Here is a 26,669-nt window from a genome sequence, read left to right on the forward strand (position 1 = left end):
GCAGGCAAGGGGCAGCACATGGCAGCGAGGTGCGCCCCCCACCCCCGACGGGGCAGCAGGGTGGTGGGTCCTGGCTGAGGGCGGGGAGCTTCAAGACCGAAGGGCAGGACGCTGGAACTGAGAAGCACAGGCCACTCGGCCCACTTGCCCCTTCTCTGGGGCCGGGTGGAGTGGCGATGAGGCTGGGCCCCCGCCACCAGAGTGAAGGCCCCACTACCTGCTAGGAAGGCTCTTTAAGGGCTGACTGGCCGGGATGGGGGTCAGGTACACTTTCGATCACCTCTACTTCCTCCTTGTGTCTGCGAGGTGCTGTGATGGCCGGAGCAGCCGCCTCCACATTGGCACCAAGAGGGGAAAGGCCAGGGAGCCAGAGAGGCCTCAGCCTGCCGCCCTGAGCCTCTGAACCAAAGCCAGTGCTGGTGCTGGACTCCTCCCCGTGGGGACAGCCCACCTGGGGGACGGATTCATCCACAGGGCACGTGGGGTCCACAGGGAGCAGGCTGGGGGCCAGCAGACCCCTGGTAGGGGCCTGAGTTTTCTGTGCAGCCTTGGGATCAAGGCTGTCGGCGCGGTCCTCCCAGATGCCAGCCTGGCCGATGTCAAGGCCTCTGCTGTACTCTTAGGCTCCCAGGGGGACTTAGTGTTCCAATGGGCAGAACTCAGAATAGGCACTTGCAACTTCTTCCAGATTTAGCAGCAAGCGTTCTCACACTTCCTGAAATCACACGGTGAACTTCTGAGCTGCTGGAGCAGCCGAGACCGAAGAGCACAACCGTTAGTCACTCACACCTCACTCTGCAGCTGACTGCGACGTCACCGTGTTTCTAACTGCGAACTGGGGAGCGGGAGGTGCCCCACGTGGGTGGTGAGCGCGGGTTGTCAGACCCGTTGCTTCCCAGGAAGCCAGCTGATGTCCTGTCCACTAGTCCTGCACTGATGGCAGGCCAGGCTGCACAGAATGCGCTCCTGTGGAGACGCCCCATCAGAGCCGCACCGCGTCTCCCGTCTGTGCCCGGGGCGGCTGCCCTCCAGGCGGCCCAGCTCTGCGTGCTGAGAGTGCAGGAGGCCTGGGCTTCCAGCCTTGAGGGACGCAGCCAGGCCCTCGTCCTCTGTCGCGCTGACGCTCAGTGCTCCCTCCCACTGAGGACGGACCAGCGCCCCAGGAGGAGGCGGCTCTAGGCCTCGCGCCCACAGGTGGCTGCTGGCGGACGGGTGCCCGGAGGGTGCGGACTGGGGGCCTGGGGGCACAGACGGTCACTGGGGGCCGCAGGGCCAGCTGCTGGGAGGCTCGTGTCCACCCCGGCAGGGCTGGTCGGCGCGTCCTGGGGCTGAAGCGCCTGTGGGGCTCGGCCCGAACGCCTGCGTCGTGGGCGGCCCAGGTTCCCGTGCCCTCGCCACCTCGGGGTCCTGGTCATCTCCTCTGTGCCCCAGGCCCCTCCTGCGGCCGGAAGTGCAGGGACCCAGGTGCGGCTCAGCCTGACGGGGCCCTGGGGTGGCTGCTGCCTTCAGGAGGTCAGAGGGCAGAGGGCAGAGGGCTGCCCATGTGGAGAGATGGCCCTGCAGTCCCGCAGCCCCGGGCAGAGGGGCAGGGAGGATCCTCTGGAGGCTGTCTTGCCGAGGGGCTGCAGGCCTCTGAGAGCCCAGGGCGAGGAGGCCCCGTGCTGGTCCAGGTCGGGTGAGCTGGACCGTGCTGTGATGCATTCTCAGCCTCCCTTCTCTGCACGTGCGAGATGGAATCCACAGTCCCCAGAGCTTCCTTCCAGGCCCGACGTGTCCTGAGACCTGGAGGGCCTGTCCCCCGTCCGCAGAGAGGGTATGGGGGTCAGGAGCGCCCAGCCTCCCCTGCAGCCCGTGGGCAGCGAGCGGGGGCCGCCCTGCGGCTCCAGCCGGGTGAGGCCGTGATGCGGTCCTGCCTCAGCTCCGGGCACCTGGCCTGCACCTGCCCTCCGTCCCTGCGGTCACGTTCACGGGCACAGTGTGGATGGCCTGCTGCAGTTTCTAAAGCGGCAGGATGCGGTCGACGTTTCCTGCAGACAGCGGGCAGAGGTGACCGCTGTGTTTCTGGATTCCTCTAAACAGCCCCAGACCCTCGTCTGCCAGCTTCCCTCCCACGGCCCACAGAAACTTCCGGGACCTAGAGCAGCTCGAGGGCAGAGCAGGCCCCGGTTTCTGGCTGCTGCCAAGACAGAGAGCGGGCCCGGGCCCCCAGCCCTCGGCCATGTCAGCCCCGGAAACGACACAGGCGAGCAGGAGGCGCGAACTCAGGATCCGGTCAGGGAGCCGGCAGGAGAGACCCTGAGAGACGAGCATGTGCCCACTGGGCTCCCTCCACCCCGCTGCTGCAGAGGCGGGACGACAGCCCAGACCCCGGGCAGGAGCCGTAAGCACTGGCTCTCAGGCGTCCCACGCTGCGTCCTTCCTCCAGGCCTGGGTGACAGCATTCCTCCCTGGGCTATGAGGTGACCCACGGGCCAGGGTGCAGGGCTGGACGGGGGTCCACAGGGCTGGGACGCAACACCACGTTTCTGGGCCAGGCCTCTGCCCGGGACGTGCTTCTCTATGAAGCTGCTGAAATCGCCCAGAGAATGTAGGCTCCTTTGCTGCCCTGCATGTAGGATTGTTGGTACCGTCTTTCTAAATTCCAAAAACAGACTTTTGGACTCAGTGGGAGAAGGCAAGGGTGGGATGATTTGAGAGGATAGCATTGAAACATGTATGTTCATTTCAGCTCAGTTCAGTCACTCAGTTGTGTCCAACATTTTGCGACCCCAGGAACCACAGCACGCCAGGCCTCCCTGTCCAACTCCTGGAGTTTACTCAAATTCATGTGCATCGAGTCGGTGATGCCATCCAACCATCTCATCCTCTGTCGTCACCTTCTGCTCCTGCCTTCAACCCATTCCCAGCATCCAGGGTCTTTTCCAATGAGTCAGCTCTTCGCATCAGGTGGCCAAAGTACTGGAGTTTCAGCTTCAGCATCAGTCCTTCCAATGAATATTCAGGACTGATTTCTTTTAGGATGGACTGCTTGGATCTCCTTGCAGGCCAAGGGACTCTCAAGGGTCTTCTCCAACACCACAGTTCAAAAGCATTAATTCTTTGGTGCTCAGCTTTCTTTATAGGCCAACTCTGACATCCATACATGACTACTGGAAGAACCATAGCTTTGACTAGATGGACCTTTGTTGGCAAAGTAATGTCTCTGTTTTTTAATATGCTGTCTAGGTCGGTCATAACATTTCTTCCAAGGAGCAAGCATCTTTTAATTTCATGGCTGTAGTCACCAGCTGCAGTGATTTTGGAGCCCAGAAAAATAAAGTCTCTCACTGTTTCCCCATTTATTTTCCATGAAGTGATGGGATCAGATGCTATGCTCTTAGTTTTCTGAATGTTGAGTTTTAAGTCAACTTTTTCACTCTTCTCTTTCACTTTCATCAAGAGGCTCTTTAGTTCTTCTTTTTCTGCCATAAGGGTATCATCTGCATGTCTGAGGTTATTGATATTTCTCCTGGCAATCTTGATTCCAGCTTGTGCTTCATCCAGCCCAGCGTTTCTCATGATGTACTCTGCATGTAAGTTAAATAAGCAGGGTGACAAGATCCAGCCTTGACGTACTCCTTTTCCTATCTGGAACCAGTCTGTTGTTCCATGTCCAGTTCGAACTGTTGCTTCCTGACCTGCATACAGATTTCTCAAGAGACAGGTCAGGTGGTCTGGTATTCCCATCTCTTTAAGAATTTTCCAGAGTTTGTTGTGGTCCACACAGTCAAAGGCTTTGGCATAGTCAATAAAGCAGAAATAGATGTTTTTCTGGAACTCTCTTGCTTTTTCGATGATCCATTGGATGTTGGCAATTTTATCTCTGGTTCCTCTGCCTTTTCTAAAACCAGCTTGAACATCTGGAAGTTCACGATTCACATACTGTTGAAGCCTGGCTTGGAGAATTTTGAGCATTCTTTGGCGTTGCCTTTCTTTGGGACTGGAATGAAAACTGACCTTTTCCAGTCCTGTGGCCACTGCTGAGTTTTCCAAATTTGCTGGCACATTGAGTGCAGCACTTTCACAGCATCATCTTTCAGGATTTGAAACAGCTCACCGGGAATTCCATCACATCCACTAGCTTTGTTCGTAGTGATGCTTCCTGAGGCCCACTTGACTTCACATTCCAGGATGTCTGGCTCGAGGTGCGTGATCACACCATCATGATTATCTTTTTTATACAGCTTTTTATACAGGTCGTGAAGATCTTTTTCATACAGTTCTTCTGTGTATTCTTGCCACCTCTTCTTAATATCTTCTGCCTCTGTTAGGTCCATACCATTTCTGTCCTTTATTGCGCCCATCTTTGTAAGAAATGTTCCCTTGGTATCTCTAATGTTCTTGAAGAGATCTCTAATCTTTCCCATTCTACTGTTTTCCTCTGTTTGTTTGCATTGATCGCTGAAGAAGGCTTTCTTATATCTCCTTGCTATTCTTTTGAACTCTGCATTAAGATGGATACATCTATCCTTTTCTCCTTTGCTTTTCATTTTTCTTCTATTCACAGCTATTTGTAAGGCCTCCTCAGACAACCATTTTGCCTTTTGCATTTCTTTTTCTTGGAGATGGTGTTAATCTCTGCCTCCTGTACAATGTCACAAACCTCCGTCCATAGTTCTTCAGGCACTCTATCAAATCTAATCCCTTGAATCTACTTCTCACTTCCACTGTGTAATCGTAAGGGATTTGATTTAGGTCATACCTGAATGGTCTGGTGGTTTTCTCTACTTTCAATTTAAGTCTGAATTTGGCACTAAGGTACATAGGGCTTCCCTGACAGCTCAGTTGGTAAAGAATCTGCCTGCAGTGCAGGAGACCCCGGTTCAATTCCTGGGTCGGGAAAATCCCCTGGAGAAGGGAAAGGCTACGCACGCCAGTATTCTGTCCTGGAGAATTCCAGGACTCTATAGTCCATGGGGTCGCAAAGAGTCGGACACAACTGAGTGACTTTCCCTTTCACGTTACCATATGTGAAACAGCTGACCAGGGCAAGTTCAGTGCATGAAGCAGGGCCCAAAGCCAGTGCTCGGGAGCAACCCAGGGGGATGGGGTGGGGGGGGAGGTGGCGGGGGGATCAGCATGGGGGGACACAGGTACACCTGTGGCCGATTCATGTCACCGTATGGCAGAAAGTATCAGAGTATTGTAAAGTAATTGTTCTTCAATTAAAGTAAATAATTAAACAAAGAATGCAGGCTCCACGGTGACCATGAGCAGGAGGAAACGTCTGACGACGTAAAGGAGAAAGCTTCCTGAGGGAAGGTGGACGGCCTCAGGTGCGGGAAGCGTCCTTCACCGTGAGGATGTAACAGCACCAGGAGCCCGAGAACGCGGCAAAAGCTCTGTGGGGAGGGCGGCCCGGGTGCAGGTCCCCGTCCCAGGGGGTCGCCCCGTCCCAGAGGGTCCCCCTGCCCCAGAAGGTCCCCTGTGTCCCAGAGGGTCCCATGTCCCAGAGGGTCCCTTGTATCCCAGAGGGTCCTCTGTGTCCCAGAGGGTCCCATGTCCCAGAAGGTCCCGTGTCCCAGAGGGTCCCGTGTCCCAGAGGGTCCCCTGTGTCCCAGGGGGTCCCATGTCCCAGAGGGTCCCTTGTATCCCAGAGGGTCCTCTGTGTCCCAGAGGGTCCCATGTCCCAGAAGGTCCCGTGTCCCAGCGGGTCCCGTGTCCCAGCGGGTCCCGTGTCCCAGAGGGTCCCCTGTGTCCCAGAGGGTCCCCTGTCCCAGAGGGTCCCATGTCCCAGAGGGTCCCCTGCCCCTGGGGGTCCCGTGTCCCAGCAGCGGCAGGAGAGGAGTCCAGCTGTCCTCACCGCTGGGGACGCGCTGCAAGCACGTGGGGGTGAGCACGCACCCCCAGGGTGGGCCCATGACACACAGCGCTTCAGAAGGTTTTCCCACCTAACCCGCGCGTGCTTTGCCCCAGGTGTGGGCAGGCTGGCCCCAGGGAGGGGCGCCTCAGCAGGGCAGGCCCCCCCGGCCACACGCAGAGCCGGAGGCCCCTAGGGTGAGGCAGGCAAATGCACGTGCAGGCCAAGGAGGGAGGGGGAGACCAGGGGGCTGCCAGGAGGGGACCCTGGGATCCAGGGGGAGAATTCACCCCCACCTGCGCCCAGGCCGGGACCTCAGGGGGCAGCAGAGCCTGGGTGGGCAGAGCTGGAACCGGGGTGGGCGGCAGGCTCACACCCCACCAGGGAGGGCAGGCCCTGGGGGGCCGGGGGGCTGGCGGCTCGCTCACTGACCTGGCCGTCAGGGTAGGCGACGTGGCCACAGCCGTGAAGACGCGGATCATGGCCATCTTGCAGAGGTCAGCAGCCGAGCCTGTGGGACCAGAGGGCTCCGGTTCAGGCGCTGTGTGAGGCCCCGCCCGCAGCCTGCTGCCCGGGGGCCTGAGCTGTCCACACCGCGGGGCACGTGGGCCGCACCCCGTGGGTCAGAACTGTGGGTCTCCCTCAGCTCCTGCAGGTGTGGGGCCCCTCTGCTCCTGCGCACCTGGCCCCTGGCTGGGTCATCTGGAGGCTCCAGTAGGGAAGGCTCCCTCTTGGACGACCTTGGGTGACGGCCGGGTTCACTTCCTTGGAGCCAGCAGACTGAGGTTCCTGCTTCCTGGGGGCCATGGGCATCTCCCCAGAGTCTGCTTGACTCCTCCACGGTCAGAGCCTCGGACACTGGCCCCTAAACCTTCTCTCAAGGGCCCACTTGGTCAGGCCAGGTCCACCTGGGATGTCCCCTTCTGACGAGCTGAGGTCAGCTGACTGAGGACCCTACACCTGCAGACCCCCTTTTGCCACATAACACGGCTCCCCAGGAGCCCTGGGAGCAGGGTCTCAGCACGCTCACGTGCTCTGACCACACCGTGTCCACTGCACCAGCCGGCAGGACGATGGGGCCGGGACTGAGGCCGTGGGTCACTCCCTGCTCCCGCAGCCCGCCTGCCACGTGGCCCTTGGCACTCAGCAAGCCTCAGGCTCCCGGTGCATGGAGTGTGGCTGCCGCCCCAGCCCCAGGACGTGGGCGAGGCCAGTCACATGGTCAGCAGGCACCCTGCAAGGTGTGGGCCGGCACGGGGGAAGCTGCTTGTTCTGGTGCCCAGCTCACGGTGGGTGTCTCAACAACTGGCTCTGCTCCTGGGATGAGACTGAAGCTCAGGTCTCCACTCCTGGCCTTAAGCCCTTCAGAGTTCCGAGGTTCACCGAGGAACAAGTCTGCTGTCCGTGGGCAGCCTCCCCCCACCTCAGGGCAGCAGCCGCACCCGGAGCACCCCCTGGTCTCTGCAGCCAGCCTGCCGGCCTCGCGGGATCTTGGGGCCTGGAGACCCTCTGCCCTGGCTGGATGTCGGGAGGCTTGCTGCCTTAGGAGGAGTGGGCAGGGCTGCGAGGTGAGGAGACAGGAGAGGAAGCAGGGTGTGGGGGGGGGCTGGGCGGAGGTGGGGCCCCGGGCAGAGGGTGTACCAGATGAGCGCAGCCCAGCCTGCAGGTGGGCCACGAGTTCTGAGCCGGCCCCTCAGGAGGGGGCTCGGCTAGGAGGTGACCCCGTGGCCAAGTCTTCCCGTCAGCCCCCGACGTGGAGACGTCTGTGTGCGGTTCCCCCTCCAAACCAGCCTGAGGGCCAACCCCCACGTCTCGGGAACAGACCACGGCCGTGGCCCCACCACGTCTCCACCCGAGACAGCCTCCTGAGAAGCAGGCCCTCTGAGGCTTGGGGCTGTCGGTGTTCCCAGCTCTTGTTGGGGGGTCACATGGGGTGGGACCTGGAGAGGCGCGACCCTGAGCCCAGACCAGTCCCGCCTGCAGCGTCCTCTCCGCTGGCAAAGCGAGGCGCAAGGCTGAGCCTGGGGCAGCGCCGCTCTGGCCTCTCCGTGGGGCTCGCCCTCCGTCCCCTGCGGCCCACGCCTCCTGCTCCGGGTCTGGGTGCCTCCTACCGCAGACGCCCCTCCAGGGCTCCGTCCTGCCTCCGGCCCTGCCTCTGGGCCTGCCGGCCTTGGCTCTCCACCCCTGACCCCTGGGGTCACAAGTGGGGACACAGCTGGGCTCCCAGGCTCCCTGGGGCCTCCTGAGGAGGGCGCCGGGCATGTGGACTGTGGTCACACCCCTGCCTTCTCTCCACCTGGATGCCCAGGGTTCTCCCGGACCTGGAGGCCCGTGCACGTGGGCCCTCCGCCTGCCTCCTGCACGGATCCCTGGAAGGTGCACTGGGCCCCGCAGCCTCACACCTGCCAGGGCTGCAGGGAGAGTCCGGGCTGAGGGTCGTGGGACGGGCCTCCGACTGACTCTAGCACTGGTGGACGACCTCCGAGACCCTGCCCGCCGCCTGCAGAGCTGGCCCCACGGGGGGCAGCTCCAACAGTCACCCATCCCGCGGGGCTGAAAACCCCGGAGGAGAGGGGCTCCAGCACCTTGCACCACGAAGTTCACCGCCTGCCGCTCCGCCTGCGCCCGAAGCTGCGGGTCATGAGCTCGGATCCTGGGCAGCGGCCTCCTGCGGCCCATGAGGGACTCCACGTAGCCTGCAGTTCGGGAGGGAAGCGGGAGGAGGGCAGCGGTGAGCAGGAGCGGTGCCTGGGGCCCTGCCCTCTGGCCGTGGCTGCTCCAGTGGAGGTCCCGCCCCCACCCCACCCTGCCGCAGCCGGAGCTCCGCCCAGAGGCCTTCAGGCCTCATCCAGCGCAGGACACGCTGTTCTGTGTGGACACGGATTCTGTGTCGGGAAGCGGGACAGCGGCAGGGGCCTGGGCTTTGCACCCGCTCTGACTTCTGTGCCGCGCTCACATCTGACATGGGGCAGAAGCACGGTTTTTACAGTAAGAGGTGAAAAGCCACGTGCGGGACTTGGGTGCAGGAGTAATTCTGGGCGGGCGGCAGCTGGAACTGGGGAGGAAACATTGTTCCTTAGTCCGCTCAGGGAGGGGCTGGGGGTCTGCGGCAGAGACCACATCCCTCACTCCAGGGCCAGGCTCTGTGGGCCCCACGCTTCCGTCCCTGGGATCCTCTTCAGGAAAAAGAACCGAGAGGTGCTGCATTGGTTATGCTCCTGACCGGTGAGGACGCTGGTTTTACTAGGTGTTGGTAAGAACGAAATCCCCAGCTTGATCTGACACGTGTCTGGGGCCTGGAAGAACTGCTTGTAGGTGTGGTTGTTACAAAAATGACCGTGTCCTGAGCACCTGTGACGAAGAGCGTAGTTAAGGCCGCGTGAGCCGTGCCTGCCGCCTCTGCCTCTGTGGTTTTCCAGGGATTTCTGACTGCGTGCTGGGCACAGTGCTTCCTACGTCTGCGCTGTCTGGATGGACTTGCTCACTTGTGGGCTGCGTCCCAGGATCGGGGCTCCAGGGAAGCAATGAGCTCCTGGTGTCAGCACGGCGCCTGGCGCCAGGTAGGCCTTCCACAAATGCTTGCAGCGTAACTGAGGGTCACTGAGTGTGTGCTCACATGTGCAACAGTGGGTCAGAGGGCACGCGTGCTTTGCTCTGGGACACGGGAGGCCCTGGGCCCTTCGAGAAAGGTACTGGGCAGGCCTGCAGGGCCGCCCACGGAGGGGACGCTGGCCCCACCGGGCAGCCGGGGGTCCCAGCCGGCACCTCCGCGAGCCACGTGGACTTGGGAAGCGGCTGCCCCCTCGGCGCTCCTCCTCTTCCCCTGTAAGGCGGGCAACGGGGCCGCCCAAGCGTCTGAGTCGCAGCGAGGACTAGGTCAGTATCACAGGAGCCCGTCGACACTGGCCCACACCGCTCGGCACGAGGGCCTGCGTTTGACTGTCTCCACCGGCGGCAGCTCCATGGACTGACTCATCAACACTGCTCTGTCACCGTTCTAACATTTCTTAATCGGTAGCCTTTCGTCTCATCCAGGTGTGGGGCTCACCCCCGGCCCAAGGAGCCCGAGGCCAGTGGGGCGCTCGCTGTGGGGTGGAGATGGTTTGCTGGCTTTCTGGAGCCCCCAGGCTGCCGCAGGCCCCACTCAGGCTGGGCTCTCGAGAGAGGGTCAGCAGTGAGCCCCCGGGGCGGGGGTGGGTCTGGGGCCTGCTCTGGGACGTGCGCTGAGCCCCGTTCCACGTCTGTTCCAGGAGCTGCTGCGGCGCTGACCTCCTTCCCTCTTTGGTCTGCCCTGCTGCTCTTTGCCACGTGTCTCGGGTTGAAGACTGTCTTTTATGTCCAGAGATTTGTCTTCCTTTTTGAAACACTTAAAAAAAAAATCCCTTCATCTCTAAATGGTGGCCATGTCTCACAGTTTTACAATGGGATACTTTAGTGTCATTTATTTCTAAAATGTCTGTCATTCGCTTGGGACTTCTTTTTAAAGTCCTACATCGGAGACTTCCCCGGTGGCCCAGTGGTTAAGACTCTGTGCTTCCACTGCAGGGGCACGGGTTTGATCCCTGGTCAGGGAACTAAGATCCCTCGCACCGTGAGGTGCAGCCAAATAAATAATTAAGCAACAAAATAAACTCCGAGATTATTCAGGAGCGCGGTGAGTCTTTCAAGTAGGCTGATGGATGGATGGCCTCACACGCAGATATGAAACTATCTTCCTCTTCCACCATGGTCACAGAACATATTCTATTTGATATCCTCTGAAATCTGTGGCCAGACTGTGGGCAAATTCTGTAGATAAACCACCGTTCTCCACTTTCAGGGGCAGGACTTGCTCTCCGTGAGTCCCCCCACTCGGCATTTCCCGCTCCTCACTCACGCTGGGGTGAGCCCTCGAGGAGAGCCTGGCTCTGGACCCTCCTCGCGTGGAGTCTGTGGTCCCACCTACCCGGCGGGGAGGAGCTCACCCGGCTCCAGCGCCCCCCGCCCCCTCCCTGCAGAGGAGGGCCCGGGAGACCCCCTGGCTACTGCACAGGGGCCCTGGGAGGAGGGGGCTGCCCATGGCCTCGCTTGCAGCTGGCTCACCTGTCTGCTGACACCGGGCAATGGCTGCTTGCGTGAAGTCCTTTATTTTCTTGTACTTCTGCAGGAAGCTCTCCAAAAACCGGGCAGCTTCCTGAACAGGAACTCCGAGGCAAGCAGCAAGCCGCTCCTTCCCTGTGTGAGCAGAAACTCAGTCAGCGGCCAGCCTACCTCTGACCCAGTGGGGCCCGGGGGGTGCCAGGCAGTGACCGGCATGCGTGGAAGCGAACCCACAGAGGCTCTGGAGAGACTCGGGGCGTCAAGGTCCGGTGGGCACCTCTGCCTCTTCTGACCAGTCAGGATGGTGCTGGCTTTTAGCTCCAGGATCTAAGTGCTTGGCACTGGCCAGTCTGGACCGGGGCCTGGTAAACACTCATTTATTAGAATGCTGACCGAGGGCCTGGCAGGTGCCTCAGGGGATGCAGACCTGATTGCAGCCTGTCCAGAGGGAGGCCTGCCCCAGAACTGGGGAAGGCTGGGGAGTGTGGGTGCATAAAGAAGAAGGGAAAGTCCCCGGGCCAGGTCATGAGGGAATGGTGGTGGGGAGCTCCCTTCCAGGGGATTTTTTTTTTTTTAAACAAATACATCTGGTCCAGGTTAATCTTTAGTTCTTTCAGGACACAGGTGTTCTGATGAAGCTTCCAATAGCAAGGTGTCTGGTCAGGATAGCACCCTGAATTCCAGGACAACCCCCCAAGTTCCAGGCCAGGACCCCAAATTCTAGGATGACACCCCGAATTGTAGTCAACTCTGGGTCCCAGGAAACCACTATCAGTGCAGATTTTCATTATTTTATTGTGGAAAAATGCATATAACATAAAGTATGTCATACTGTAAATTAACTGTGAATGTCCTAGAATTTCATTTAAATGGTGTAATCAATTATATACTATAAGTTCTCCTTTGTGCCTGGATTTCTTTTTTCATTTGGCATATTTGCGGTTCATTCACACTGACAGATGGATCAGTAGTTTGTTGGACCTATAGTAACTGAAGTATCATTGGCGTACAGTGTTAGTTTCTGGTGTGCAGTGAAGTGACTCGGGTATACACATCTCTTCTGCGTGTGGATCAAGCTATCCTCTGTCTTCGTATTTCTGTAATTTTTGACCGTCCTGGCTCTTGTAGATGGCATGTTATAGATGCTCTAGATTCGCCTATGTTTCTCTCAGCAGCATAGAATCAGTTAATTTGGCTAAAGTCAAAGTTCAGACTTGGTCCCCCTGCAGTGGGCCCGGTCCTGCTGGCTGAAGCAGGGCTGTCTGAAGCTGGCCCATTCGTGCCCGGGCGGGGAGGGGGTAGCCAGAGGTGTGGGCCGAGTGCACGGTCAGGATGCGGCGTTCTCCTCCAGGGCTCCGCTTTCTGAGATTTCTCCTGCCACTCTCCAGACTCGCTGGTTGCCCAGCCTCTGTCCCCTGGGTCTTCACGCTAGTGAGGCTCTTGTTCCTGCTGGAGTCTTAGCCACACCCGGCACTGACGAGGCCGCTTCAGTGGAGAGTGAGAAGGCTCCCCGTGTCCCTCCCTCCTTCCGAGTGTTGGCCCCCTGCAGTTCTGCCCGCTTTCGGGCACCTCCAGGGCCTTCGGGTGGCTGCTATGGTGCTATACAGCCGGTGTCTGCGGAGAGCGTGGTGCAGAGGCCACAGTCTCCTTCCCTGTGTCCGAGGCTGGGCAGGGCTCCTCTTCTGTCTGTGGGGCTGCTGGCGTCCCTAGGTCCCTGCTCCCGGGAGGGGCCAGTGCTATGGAAGTCTGAGAGAAGCAGAGACGGGCTGAGCCGGAGACCGAAATTCCGCTCAGTTGTCCAGCCCTGGCACTTGCTCCCCACGCCCCTGCTGGGGGTCTGTCCCGCTCTAGGATCACGGTGCCCCTGCCCCCAAGTGTGACGCTGTTTGGCTCCGTGAGGGCTTCTGTCCTGAGCTTCCTGCCCCTTCTTCAGGCACAATTTCCCTCCACACTTCGATTGAGCTGATCAGTTCCTGTTGTTTCAGTTGTGAAAATGCAGGCCGGTCTCCCTGGGGGCAGCAGGGGGCGAGGATGCCCTGGGCAGGAGCTCGAGGGGCCCGCACCTCCCAGGCCCCACGTGGACACCTCTGGCTTCTCCCGCAGACAGTGAATTGCCTCCTGTGTGCATGCGTGTGCGTGTGTCTGCATGTGTCTAGGTGTGTGTGTGTGAGAGGAAGCCAGGTTTAGGAGCAACTTCCACTCCGTCTTCCCCAGCACTCTCTGCTCCATGCAGAACTGGAACTGTTCTCCTGCTTCAGCCCCAGGGCCTCATGAGAGCCTGGCGCGCATCCTGGGATGCTGGCCCACGGCCGGCCGGCTCCTGGGCAGCCCCTAAAGCACAGCCCGGCCCGGCTGGGGTCAGTGGGCCCCGCGGGCACCAGCAGCTGCGCTGGACAAGTCTGGGGGCTCAGTGCGCCCCCGTGGACCGGCTCGTGTGGCTCGTCTGACAAACGCCAGCCCCGCAGAGCAGCAGCCCTGGAGCCTGGGGTGGAGCTGGCACGCAGCAGCCCCCAGAGACCGGGTGTGGAGGCGAGCTTCAGAGGCGGCACCAGCTGGAGGAGAATCAAGTTAGAACCAGCTCTATGGGTGGTGGGAGTTCAGAGCAGGACGGGAAGCCCAGGGGCCGCTTCCAGGCAGAGGTGCCTGCAGGCCGGGGCTGGGCTCGGGGGCAGGCAGGGAGTCCAGGGGGCCGAGGGGAGCAGTGAGCCCAGCCCTGCCCTCCTGGCCAAGGCCCCAGGCATCAGACACTTCCGTTTCTAGGGGACAGCCCTTCGCTGAGCCCTGGTGAGAGGGGCGGGGGGACCCCTTGGGGACGGGGAGGGGGAGGGGGACGTCGTCTCACTCGTCCCTGTCCTGCCCTCTCTCTGTGGCCTCTTGCCGTCACAATGATCACGACCCCAAACCCCGGCCTTGGCCCCATGCCCTCCATGCCCAAAGTGGCCGCTTCTGGCGTGCTTGGGTGAACACACAGCATCAGAGCCTGGGTGCCCAGGGTGCCCCGCGCCTCCCGTGAGGCGGACACAGCCCGCAGGTGGGCGCACAGAAGCCGGCCGTCAGCCTGGACGGCGGCATTGGGGACCACAGACGCGGAGGCCCGGGGTGGGAACCCCGTCACCGGGAGGGCTGGGAGGAGCCGAATCGCCCTCTTCACCCTCACGGCTACCGACTCCCCGAGTGTTTACAGCACGGAGCTCTGCTCCTCCGCGGAAGACCACACAGCGGCCTCTCCAGAAGGAGCTGGACTGAGTCTAGGGGCACCCCCAGCGCGCACACAGCTCCTCACTGGGAGGGCCAGGGTAGAGTCCCCTGGAAGCCAGGCTGTGACGGGGAGCAGGCCTCGGGAAGGCCTCGCTTCTGCACGCCCGCCCGCCTGCTCCCACTGCAAAGGCTGTGGAGACGGAGGGATAAGGGGGTGAGCGGTCTGCCTGCACCCGGTGCCCACCAAGTCACCAACACATGAGTGAACCGGGGCCCGGGGACCCGCAGAACGAGCTCCAGGGCCCGAGCACCTCTCCAGGTCTCAGCCACGTTTCAACATAGGCACCCCCACCGTCTGGCCTCCTGGCGATGCAGGCTTCCCGCCCAGCCGCACCTACCTGCTCCGTAGACCACCGAGTACACGACCTTCTTGGTCTGCTCCCTGTCCGCGTGCGTCATGCGCTCTGGGGAGATGTCCTTCCTGCGTTGGGAAGACAGCATGCGGTCAGGCAGGCTGGCGCCTTGTCCGCAGAGGTCCTCGGGGGTCCGACCACACGGCCTCCCCCCACCCCAAGGACCTTCCCAGGGGAGACGGGTCAGCGTCTGCAGCATCTGTGTCAGCCGGGGCCTCCCAACAGATGCAAGCCAGCCAGGTTCTGGGGCGCCCACACCCCAAACCAGACAGCGGTTCCAGCACCCAAGAGCCAGCCTGCCAGGAGAGAGGCCTGGGCCGGGCCCTGCTGCTGGAGGTGGCGAAGGGGTGGCGTCTGCACTCTCCATGGGACTGGACAGGCTGCCTGCACCCTGCGCCCAGAGGGAGGGGCCGGGGCATGAGCTGGTCCCGAGCGCCCAGACAGCAGAAGCAGGCCCATGCATGACAGCGCGTGCCCATGCAATCTCCTAAGGGTAAAGCTGAGCCTGGGAAGCACAGGGGCAGGCGGGCACCTGGGCCCCTTCCCCTTGCCAGGCCCTCCTGGCCCAGCTGCGCATGCACCCCGTGTCTCCCTGACAGAGAGACAGGGAGGAGGAAGGGAGAGCAGCGGCACAGAGGAGCCTGTCCTGCCTGAGGGGGCCTCCTGCAGAGCCCGCCTTCTTTGCAGCGGCTGCAACGCTCAGGGTCTACTCAGGGCTCTGTGGGGGGGGGGGGGGGGGCGGCGTGGGGGCTGCCCCGGCCTGCACGTGGCTCCCAGCTGTCCTTGCAGGCCAAGGTTCTGAACGTCCTATTTCCTGAAGACCCTGGCCTCCAGTTTCTCCTCCCACCCCTGAGCTGTGGGCTCTGTTGTTGCCCTCCCCCCCCCCACCCCCGCAGCCCCCGCTGCTGCTGATCTCTGATGTTTCCCGGCAAGTCCGCCCTTTTCTGCCTGGAGAGGGTTCTGAGCTGGGGAATCAACTCCGTGCCAGCGCTTCAGGCTGCCCCTGGATGGGTCGGGACAGACAGACACGGCTCTGTAGGCTGTCTGTGTGCGCTCTCTGGGGCCAGGGACGGGGCCCACCCTGGGCGGGGCTGCCACGCCGCGGGTGTGCGGCGGGCAGCGAGAAGACCACACAGCTCTCCCGACCGTCTCAGTCCGTTTTCCGTGACTCAGCACTGGCGTGACTGCTGCCGACAGCCGACAGTATCTCAGCATTCTCACAAAGCCAAGTCTGACGGTGCCGGCTTGTGCTTGTTTGGGATGTTTCTGTTGGCAGGTAGGCCCTCGGAGCTGCCTGCCTCACCATTTTCAGTGATGTCCTAGAGTTCGTCTGTTTCACTACCTGACTTCCAAGTTCTGACGCATTTTCCTTTCCCTTCTGTGTGAAGCGGTTCTGCCCACTTTTTAAAACCCTGCCCTTGACCTTGGTATTGAGAGCAGCTGTCTTTAGATGAGGGGCATAAGACCAAAATGCGCCCAAGCTCAGAGCATATGCGTGCCCGCCCCTGTGCCCAGCCACCCTTGGTCCTCACCCACCTCCCTTTATTTTGGAAATCCACAGGTGCTCCAAACCCGATCAGGAAGGACCCTGATGAAAACCTTACCTAACCCGCTTCCCCGTTAGCTGCCCAGGGCCCAGGCCCAATAACCCGGTCTGGTGACCGTGCAGAGAGAGGCCAAGGGAGGCATTTTGGAGAAGGCACCCCGCAATGGAACCACGCTGGTGACCCCTCAGTTCTATCCAGAGCTGCAAAGCTGTCTGAGGAAGCAGCATTAAACTCTCCCGGGACTTGCTTCTTCCGAGTCAAGGTGTGACAGAATCCAGACACACAATCAACAGAAGCGGTGGATGTGTAGCGAGCCTCACTTTCTGATAACAGAACACACTTTCTTCTGCAGCATGCACGGCACACACACAAGAACCCATCAAGCGCCAGGGCACAAAAAACCTCAAACACTGCACACAGTAGGAAAATTAAAATAACACCCGGATCACAGTGCAAGACAACTAGGAACTGAAAACAAAAACAAAATCCCCAAAAGCCTGTTTTACCTAAAAAAAGTAAAACAAAAAACACTCTTGTCAGCAACTTTCGGTTGAAGAGAAATATAAACAGAAATCAAATAGTTTCCAATGAAGATAGCATATGTCAAAACCAATGAATTACACTAAAAGTGAGGAAATTTCACAACCTTAAATGCCTATATAAATACAAATGAAAGAATAAAAGCATACGAATTAAATAAACACAAGAAAAGACAGACAAATCGAAAGAATACACAGGAGTGAAATAATAAAGTTAGACTGAAGATGGGAGCAGAAATAAAGCGGAGAACAGCAAGACGATTCATTAGTAAATAAAAACCCTGGTTCTTATACAAAACAAACCACCAGCTAGTTTCATCAAACGGGCAAACACAGACACACAAAATAAGAAGCAACCCAGGAAAGCAGCAGAGGACACACAGGAAGTTAAAAACAACTTAGAAATCATTTTGCACTATGTTATGCAAGTAAATTGTCAAACCCAGGTGACATGGATAGTTTCTTTTTTTTTTTTTTCTTTTTCACATGGATAGTTTCTTAAGAAAACACAGTCATAAAAACTGACTCTTGTAGAAAGAAAGTTAAATAGACCAATGTCTGTAGAAGTAGTAGAGAAAATTATTAAGGAACTATCCCACAAAGCACCAGGCGTAGGTGGTTCTGAAGGGGAATTCTACAAATCTTCAGACTAGAGTCCTCATACTGTACACACCATTTCAGAGAAAATGAACAAAAATGTCCAAGTAAAGTTCAGTAAGAAAGTCTCACCGTTATACCAAAACATGATAAAGAGGGCACAAAAGAGGAAAATTATAGACTAATATTGCCTATGAATATTGATTGACGTGACAATCTTTTTTTTTTTTTTTTTTTTTTTTAGTTCTACCACTTTATTGCTACCAACCCATTTCCCTCCACCCTCGTGCACACATGCTCAGTCATGTAATCCCATGGACTTCAGCCCGCCAGACTCCTCTGTCCATGGACTTTTCCAGGCAAGAATACTGGAGTGGGTTGCCATTTCCTTCTCCTGACGTGACCATCTTAAATAGAATATTTGCAAACAGAGTCCAACACTACATTGAGAAAACAGCATCTCAAGGCCAAGGCCAATGCCAGGAAAGCAAGGTCGGTTCAGTGTTAGGACGTCTATTAACACAATTCACTGCATGAACAGGACTAAGGAGAAAATTACAGCTGTTGAAAACAACCCCTTGTGACAAAATCCAACTCCAGTCCAGCCTGATCCTACTCTGAATAAAAACTCTTGGGAAAACAGGAGTAGCTGCGTATTTCCTTAAACTCGAAAAGCAAGACTCTTAAAGCCAGCTTCTTATTAAGGGAACCCCAGGCAAGGTGTCCGCCGCCTGCCCACTGAGCAATGCGCTGGAAGAATAGCTGAGCCGCGAAGAGCCCGGGTTAGGGCAGTGGGTCCACATACGCATGTATATTTTTTCCAATAGATAGACTGCAAATGTTTCTGAGATTTAAAACAATTTGAAAAAACTTGGAGATGAACTTTATAGTCTGAATATTGAAAAAATTAAGAAAAGACTCGGTGCATCATGAACACATAAAATATAAGATGCTAATTTATTTTGTCATTTACTACCATAAACTGCACCCAGATCTGCAATAAAATGTTAAAATTTACCACAACTGAAGCACACAGACAGAACACACATGGAGTCATTGGCAGTGGGGAGGAATGCAGACAGACGTGACGCCACGGTGTGGAACCGCCCCCGCAGGAATGAACCTCGGTGCCCGCTGAGTTGCTGTGACGACTGCGACGTCTCCTCCTATTGATACCACGCTGAGTTCAGGTGCTCTGAGGATCCACTTACAAATGCCCTGGGACGCCTGTCACTTCCGAGTGAGCAGTTTGTCTCTCCCGTAAACTGATCCTCGCAGTTAAGAGGTGACCTCTCATGTCTCATGCACTTTAGAGCAACACCGTGAGCCTTCAATAACACCACACGAAGTGCCACTAGTGACGCTGGAAGCGCTCCCCAGAAGCAGAGAAAAATGAATGACGTTCCGAGAAAAAGTTGAATTCTGTGATACGTACAGTAGATTAAGGTCTGCGGCTGTGGTTGCTGCTGTTTCAAGGTAAACGAAGCCAGCATAAGGATCATTGTAAAAAAAGAAAAGGAAATCTGTGAAGCTGTTGCTGCAGGCTATACAGGGAAGCCTGGCGTGCTGCAGTCCATGGGGTCACAAAGAGTCGGACAAGACAAAGACTGAACTGAACTGAGCTGAACTGATGCCTGCAGGCACAAAAACCTCGGATCCTTTGCAAAATAACCTCTTTATCTTGTACTGAAAATGCCTCTATGGGACCTCCCTGGTGGTCCAGTGGTGAGACTCCTCCTGCCAATGCAGAAGACACGGGTTTGATCTCTGGTCAGGGGAGATTCCACATGCCTCGGGGCAACTAAGCCCACCTGCCACAACTACTGAGCCCAAGCTCTGAAACAAGAGAAGCCACGGCAAGCAGAGAAAGCCCACGTGCAACAACCAAGATCCAGTGCAGCCAAAAATAAATAAATAAAAAGAAAATGCAGCTTTTATGTGGGTACAGGATAGATATAGACTCGGATATGATTTGAGAAAAAGCAAAGTCATCACATGACAACTTAAAGCAAAAAGAAGGTGAAGGATCTAAACTGGGAGAATTTAATGCCAGAAAAGGATGGTTTGATAATTTTAGTGAAAGGACTGGTGTTAAAAATGTAAAGATAGGAGAAGCAGCTTCTGTTGATCACAGGGCAGCAGACGAGGGCCAGAAGCTGTTAAGAAAATCACGGGGAAGGAAGAATATCTGCCTGAACAGGTTTTTAATGCAGATGAAAGTGTCCTATTCTGGGAGAAAAAATGCCACAAAGGCTTTTACCAGAAAGGAAGAGAATCGAGAGCAGGACTGAAGGCAGGAAGGGAGGGGCTGACCCTCATTCTGCCTGAAATCTGTCGGGTTTATGGTCAGAACTACCCCCATCTATCAAGCTGCTGAACCCCAGCCTTGAAGGGAGAAGATGGGTACAGCTACTGGGCTTTCGTTGGACTGCAAGACGGCTCGCCAACCAGACCGCTTCTCCTGCACCGGTTCCATCAACGCTTCGCTCCTGAGGTCAGGAGGCATCTTTCCAGTACGGGGCTGCCCTGTAAAGTTCTTTTGATAGTGGGCAATGCCCCTGGCCACCCAGAACTCATGGGTTCAGCTCCGCGGGTGTCAGAGTGGTCTACTTGCCCCCAGATACGACGTCTCTATTTGGCCTCTCCAGGGGGGCCAGAAGGACCTTTAAGGCTCATCGAACTCGGCGCTGCGCAGAAAGGACTGTCAATGCCGCGGGAGGGACAGAACTTCACGGCAGCCTGGAAGGATCACACCATTGAAGGCGCCACCATTGTTACAGACAGATCGTGAAAGCCATCAGACCCCAAACAATCAATTGCTGCTGGCGAAAACTGTGACCAGACGTTGTGTATGACTCCATAGGATTTACGATGGAGCCAACCAAGGAAATCATGAAAGAAACTATGGGCTGGGAAAAATAGATCAGGGGTGAAGGGTTTCAAGACGTGGATCTTGGAGAACCTTAAGAGTTAGCAGACCCCCACACCAGAGAAATTCACAGAAGTTCTCATTGATGGAAATGAGAACTTCCCCACCGGTGCCAGACAAACAGGAAGACGTAGAGGAAGCCACGCCAGGACCAAACCTGGTAGAAGGGCTCCGATATTCAAGACTGGCTTTGACTTCTTTTAAGACATGGATTCCCCCCGTGATGAGACGCTGGAGCCAAAGCAAAAGTTAGAAGAAGGATCGGTGCCTTAAGAGAAAAAAAGAAGCAAAGAAGTCAAGCCGGGCAGAAATTTCGATGTATTTCTAAAACATCGCACTGGGTGTGCCTGTCTCTCCTGCCTCCCCTGCCCATCTCTGCCCCCAAGACAGCAGGACCAACCCTCCTGCCGCTCGGCTCACCCAGCGTGAGGATGGCGAGGGGGAAGGCCCTTGGAGATCGCCTCCGCTCTGAACAGTGAGTCACCACCATTCAAACAGTTAATCCACTCATCTGTTGTGTGTGTGTCTTCCTGCTCATCACACCCCCCCTTATGCTTTTAATACCTACAGAGATTATGCTAATAACGCACCTTTTTTCCTGGATGCACCCCTTGTCTTACGGATCTTAGTTCCCTCACCAGGGGTGAAACCTGTGGCCCCTGCGGTGGAAGCACGGACCACCAGGGAAGTTCTCTGATGTGCCCTTATGTAATTCCTGATATTTGTAATTTGTGAATTCCTTCTTTTTTTTCTCTTGATCAGTCTAAGAATTTCAACTTTATTCGTCTTTTCAAATATCCTTTCAGCTTCCCTGATTTTTCTACTGTTTTTCTGTTTCCATTACATTGGTTTCTGTTCCTCCTAACTTCCTTCTACTTACTGAGGATTTAAGTCACTCTTATTTTTATGGCATCCTAACGTGGAAGCTGGGAAGCTTTGAGAGTTTATTTTAGACTTTTCTTATTTTCTATTTTTAAGCATTTAATGTCATAAATTTCTAAGTGCTTCCAGAACAGCCTCCCAAATTTCTGACGTTTTCATTTTCATTTAGCACAAAATATTTTCTAATTTCCCTTCTGACTCTTTTCTTTGACCTGTGAGGAAATCAACCCTGAATATGCTAAAGCTGAAGCTCCAATACTTTGGCCACCTAGAGCAAAGAACTGACTCACTGGAAAAGACCCCTTATGCTGGGAAAGACTGAGGGCAAGAGGAGAAGGGGGTGACAGAGGATGAGATGGTTGGATGGCATCACTGACTCAGTGGACATGAGTTTGAGCAAACTCAAGGAGATAGTGTAGGACAGGGAGGCCTGGCGCGCTGTAGTCCGTGCGGTCGCAAAGGGTCAGACAGGACTGAGTGCCTGAACAACAACAAATAAGTTATTTAGAAATATCATCTTTATTTTCAAATATTTGGGGATTTTCTATACATATTTTTGTTCTTCACTTCAAATTTAACTTCACTGGATTAGAAAATACAGTCTCTATGATTTCAGTTGTTTTAAATTTATTAAGACACGTACTGTGGCCAAATATACGGTCCATCTTGATGAACGATTTATTGTGCACATAAAATGCAGTATATTCTGCAATGGTCAATCACATAATTCAAGTCTTCCATATACTTTCTGACTTTCCTTGTATTTGTTATTAATTATTGAGAAAGTATTGCTGAAACCTCCAGCTGTTCTTGTGGATCTGTGGATTTTTCATTTTATTTCTATGAGGTATGCTTCATGTATTCCGAATCTCTCCGATTCGATGCACCCTGCAGAGAATGGTTACGTTTTCTTGATGAATTGGCCCTTTTATTTACTGTCCCTCGTAATAGTCCTTGTCCTGACATCTAACTGCCTGCGACTAGCGCAGCCGTTCAAACATGTGTCTGATGAGTCTCGAGCTCCTGGTTTGTAGTCTATGCTCTCATCCACTCAACCGAGCACTGTCTCCGTCACCAGTGCCCGGGTTTGGGGAGAGTCTGGGGCCTCCTGAGCAGCACGCTTCTCCGGCTCCATAGCTTGTGCCTGGACACAACAGCAGAGAGTGAGGCCGCCGGTACTCTTTGGGACTGCATTCCAGGAAAAAGTATACATTTCTCACTAACTGCATTTTCCTGTTGCAGTGACCACTACTAAAGTCAGAGCAGACATCCTGTAGACTAGCACACCTGGAGCCTGAAGGAACCTTGGAGAGGGCTGGCATATGTATTAGCTTCCTGTGGCTGCTGCAACAAACTGCCACAAGTATGTGACTTAGAGAGAGTGATATTTATTCCCTCCCAGTCCTGGGGGTCAGAAGTCTGAGGTCAGTACCACTGGGCAAAATCAAGGAGCCAGCAGGGCCCACTCCTGCCGGTGCTCCGGGGAGGGCCTGCCCCTGTGTCTTCCAGCCTGTGGTCACATCGCTGCAGCCTCCGCCCCGTGGTCACAGGGCCTCCTCCCCTCGGTCTGTGTCCAGTCTCCCTCATCTCACTCTCACAAGGGCCCTGTGACGGCCCTGCCTTCATCAGATGGCAGACAGAATGAAAACCGGAGTCACAGACTACTAACCAAACTGATCGCATGGACCACAGCCTCGTCTAACGCAATGAAACTATGAGCCATGCCGTGTAGGGCCACCAAAGGTGGACAGGTCGTGGTGGACAGTTCTGACAAGATGTGGTCCACTGGAGAAAGGAATGGCAAACCACTTCAGTACTGTTGCCTTGAGAACTCCGTGAACAGTATGAAAAGGCAAAAATGATATGACACTGAAAGATGAACTCCCCAGATTGATAGGTGCCCAATATGCTACTGGAGAAGACTAGAGAAATAACTCCAGAGAATGAAGAGACAGACGGAGCCAAAGTGAAAACAATGGCTAGTTGCGGATGTGACTGGTGATGAAAGTAAAGTCCGATGTTGTAAAGAACAATACTGCATAGGAACCTGGAATGTTAGGTCTATGAATCAAGGTAAATTGGAAGTGGTCAAGCAGAAGATGACAAGAATGTACATCGACATTTTAGGAATCAGTGAACTAAAATGGACTGGAATGGGTGAATTTAATTCAGATGACCATTATATCTACTACTGTGGGCAAGAATTCCTTAGAAGAAATGGAGTAGCCATCGTAGTCAACAAAAGATTCCGAAATGCAGTACTCAGACGCAATCTCAAAAACGACAGAAAGATCTCTGTTGGCTTCCAAGGCAAACCATTCAATATCACAGTAATCCAAGTCTATGCCCCAACCATTAATGCCAAAGAAGCTGAAGTTGAACAGTTCTATGAGGACCTACAAGATCTTCTAGAACTAACACCAAAAAAAGATGTCCTTGTCATCATAGGGGCCTGGAATGCAAAAGTAGGAAGTCACGAGATACCTGGAATAATAGGCAAGTTTAGCCTTGGAATACAAAATGAAGCAGGGCAAAGTCTAACAGAGTTTTGTCATAGCAAACACCCTCTTCCAACACAAGAGACAACTCTACACATTGACATCACCAGATGGTCAATACCAAAATCAGATTGATTATATTCTTTGCAGCTGAAGATGGAGAAGCTCTACACAGTCAGCAAAAACAAGACTAGGAGCTGATTGTCGCTCAGACCGTGAGCTCCTTATTGCCAAATTCAGACTTAAATTGAAGAAAGTTGAGAAAACCACTAGACCATTCAAAGTGAAAGTGAAATTCGCTCAGTCATGTCCGATTCTTCGTGACCCCCAGGACTATACAGTCCATGGAATTCTCCAGGCCAGAATACTGGAGTGGATAGCCATTCCCTTCTCCAGGGGATCTTTCCAACCCAGGGATCGAACCCAGGTCTCCCACATTGCAGATTCTTTACCAGCTGAGCCACAAAGGAAGCCCAAGTATACTGGAGAGGGTAGCCTATCCCTTCTCCAGCAGATCTTCCTGACTCAGGAATTGAACTGGGGTCTCCTGCATTGCAGGCGGATTCTTTACCAACTGAGGTATGAGGAAAGCCCCTAGACCATTCAGGTATGACCTAAATCAAATCCCTCGTGATTATACAGTGGAAGTGACAAATAGATTCAAGGGATTAGATCTGATAGAGTGCCTGAAGAACTATGGACGGAGGTATGTGACATCATACAGGAGGCAGTGATCAAGACCATCCCCAAGAAAAAGAAAAGTAAAAGGGCAAAATGGCTGTCTGAGGAGGCCTTACAAATAGCTGAGAAAAGAAGAGAAGTCAAAGGCAAAAGAGAAAAGGAAAGATATACCCATCTGAATGCAGAGTTCCAAAGAATAGCAAGGAGAGATAAGAAAGCCTTCCTCAGTGATCAAAGCAAAGAAATAGAGGAAAACAATAGAAGGGAAAGACTAGAGATCTCTTAAAGAAAATTAGAGATACCAAGGGAACATTTAATGCAAAAGTGAAAGTGAAAGTCGCTCAGTCATGTCCAACTCTGTGACCGCATGGACTGTACAGTCCACGGAATTCTCCAGGCCAGAGTAATGGAGTGGGTAGCATTTCCCTTCTCTAGGGGATCTTCCCAGCCCAGGGATCAAATCCAGGTCTCCCTCAATGCAGGTGGATTCTTTACCAGCTGAGCCACCAGGGACACCCAAGAATACTGGAGTGGGTCGCCTTTCCCTTCTCCAGTGGATCTTTCTGACCCAGGAATCAAACTGGGGTATCCTGCATTGCAGGCAGATTCTTTATCAACTGAACTATCAGGGAAGCAGATAGTCAAAATAAAGGACAGAAACAGTATGGACCTAACAGAAGCAGAGGGTATTAAGAAGAGGTGGCAAGAATACACAGAAGAACTGTACAAAAAAGATCTTAATGACCCAGATAACCATGATGGTGTGATCACTCACCTCGAGCCAGACATCCTGGAATGCAAAGTCAAGTGGGTCTTAGGAAGCATCACTACGAACAAAGCTAGTGGAAGTGGTGGAATTCCAGCTGAGCTATTTCAAGTCCTAAAGGATGATGCTGTGAAAGTGCTGCACTCAATAAGCCAGCAAATTTGGAAAACTCAGCAGTGGCCACAGGACTGGAAAAGGTCAGTTTTCATTCCAATCCCAAACAAAGGCAATGCCAAAGAATGTCCAAACTACCTCACATTGCACTCATCTCACACACTAGCAAAGTAATGCTCAAAATTCTCCAAGCCAGGCTTCAGCAGTATGTGAACTAAGAACTTCCAGATGTTCAAGCTGGTTTTAGAAAAGGCAGAGGAACCAGAGGTCAAATTGTCAATATCCATTGCATCATAGAAAAAGCAAGACAGTTCCAGAAAAACATTTAGTTCTGCTTTACTGGCTACGCCAAAGCCTTTGGATCACAACAAACTGTGGAATATTCTTCAAGAGATAGGAATACCAGACCACTTTACCTGCCTCCTGAAAAATCTGTATGCGGGTCAAGAATCAACAATTAGAAATGGACATGGAACAACAGACTGGTTCCAAATTGGGAAAGGAGTATGTCAAGGCTGTATATTGTCTTTCTGCTTATTTAACTTATATGCAGAGTACATCATGTGAAATGCTGGGCTGGATGAAGCACAAGCTGGAATCAAGATTGCCGGGAGAAACATCAATAACCTCAGATATGCAGATGACACCACCCTTATGGCCAAAAGTGAAAAGGAACTAAAGAGCCTCTTGAAAGTCAAAGAGGGGAGTGAAAAAGCTGGCTTAAAACTCAACATTCAAAACACGAAGATCATGGCCTCTGGTCCCATCACTTCACGGCAAATATATGGGGAAACAATGAAAACAGTGACAGACCCTATTTTCTTGGACTTCAAAATCACTGCAGATTGTGACTGCAGCCATGAAATTAAAAGACGCTTGCTCCTTGGAAGAAAAGCTATGACCAACCTAGATAGCATATTAAAAAGCAGAGATGTTACTTTGCTGACAAAGGTCTGTCCAGTCAAAAAGCTATGGTTTTTCCAGTAGTCATGTATAGATGTGAGAGTTGGATCATGAAGAAAGCTGAGTGCCGAAAAATTGATGCTTTTGAACTGTGGTGTTAGAGAAAACTCCTGAGAGTCCCTTGGAATGCAAGGAGATCCAACCAGTTCATCCTAAAGGAAATCAGTCCTGAATATTCATTGGAGGGACTGATGCTGAAGCTGAAACTCCAATACTTTGGCCACCTGATACGGAGAATTGTCTTACTGGAAAAGACCCCAATGCTGGGAAAGATTGAAGGCAGGAGGGGAAGGAGATGACAGAGGATGAGATGGTTGGATGGCATCACCGACTCGATGCCCATAAGTTTGAGTAAACTGTGGGAGTTGGTGATGGACAGGGAAGCCTGGCGTGCTGTAGTCCACAACAAAGAGTCGGACATGACTGAGTGACTGAACTGAACTACGACGGCAGGCAGAGCCCAGGCAATAATCCAGGATAATCTCGAGATGGTTGACGTAATCCTGCAGCAGAGATCTTTTTTGCATAAGGAACCTGCACTGGTCCCAGGTCTTAGGATGCGGATCTCTTTTGGAGGCCACTATTCAGCTCAGCACACCACGTGAAGAACAAAACCCTCGAAAC

General features: G+C 54.5%; 1 protein-coding gene across 1 annotated transcript in view; it reads right to left on the reverse strand.

Annotated features, from left to right (window-relative positions):
• Positions 1-26,669, reverse strand: part of HAUS3 (HAUS augmin like complex subunit 3) — a 159,122-nt gene that overhangs the window by 6,459 nt on the left and 125,994 nt on the right. The window contains exons 20-23 of the mRNA XM_061145370.1: positions 14,515-14,597; positions 10,922-11,053; positions 8,425-8,535; positions 6,272-6,350 (exon numbers count right to left, since the gene is read on the reverse strand). Coding sequence (XP_061001353.1) covers positions 6,272-6,350; positions 8,425-8,535; positions 10,922-11,053; positions 14,515-14,597 — 405 coding nt within the window. The remainder of the gene's footprint in view (positions 1-6,271; positions 6,351-8,424; positions 8,536-10,921; positions 11,054-14,514; positions 14,598-26,669) is intronic.

The sequence above is a fragment of the Dama dama genome, chromosome 6 (assembly GCF_033118175.1).
Source record: "Dama dama isolate Ldn47 chromosome 6, ASM3311817v1, whole genome shotgun sequence".
Classification (NCBI taxonomy): domain Eukaryota; kingdom Metazoa; phylum Chordata; class Mammalia; order Artiodactyla; family Cervidae; genus Dama; species Dama dama.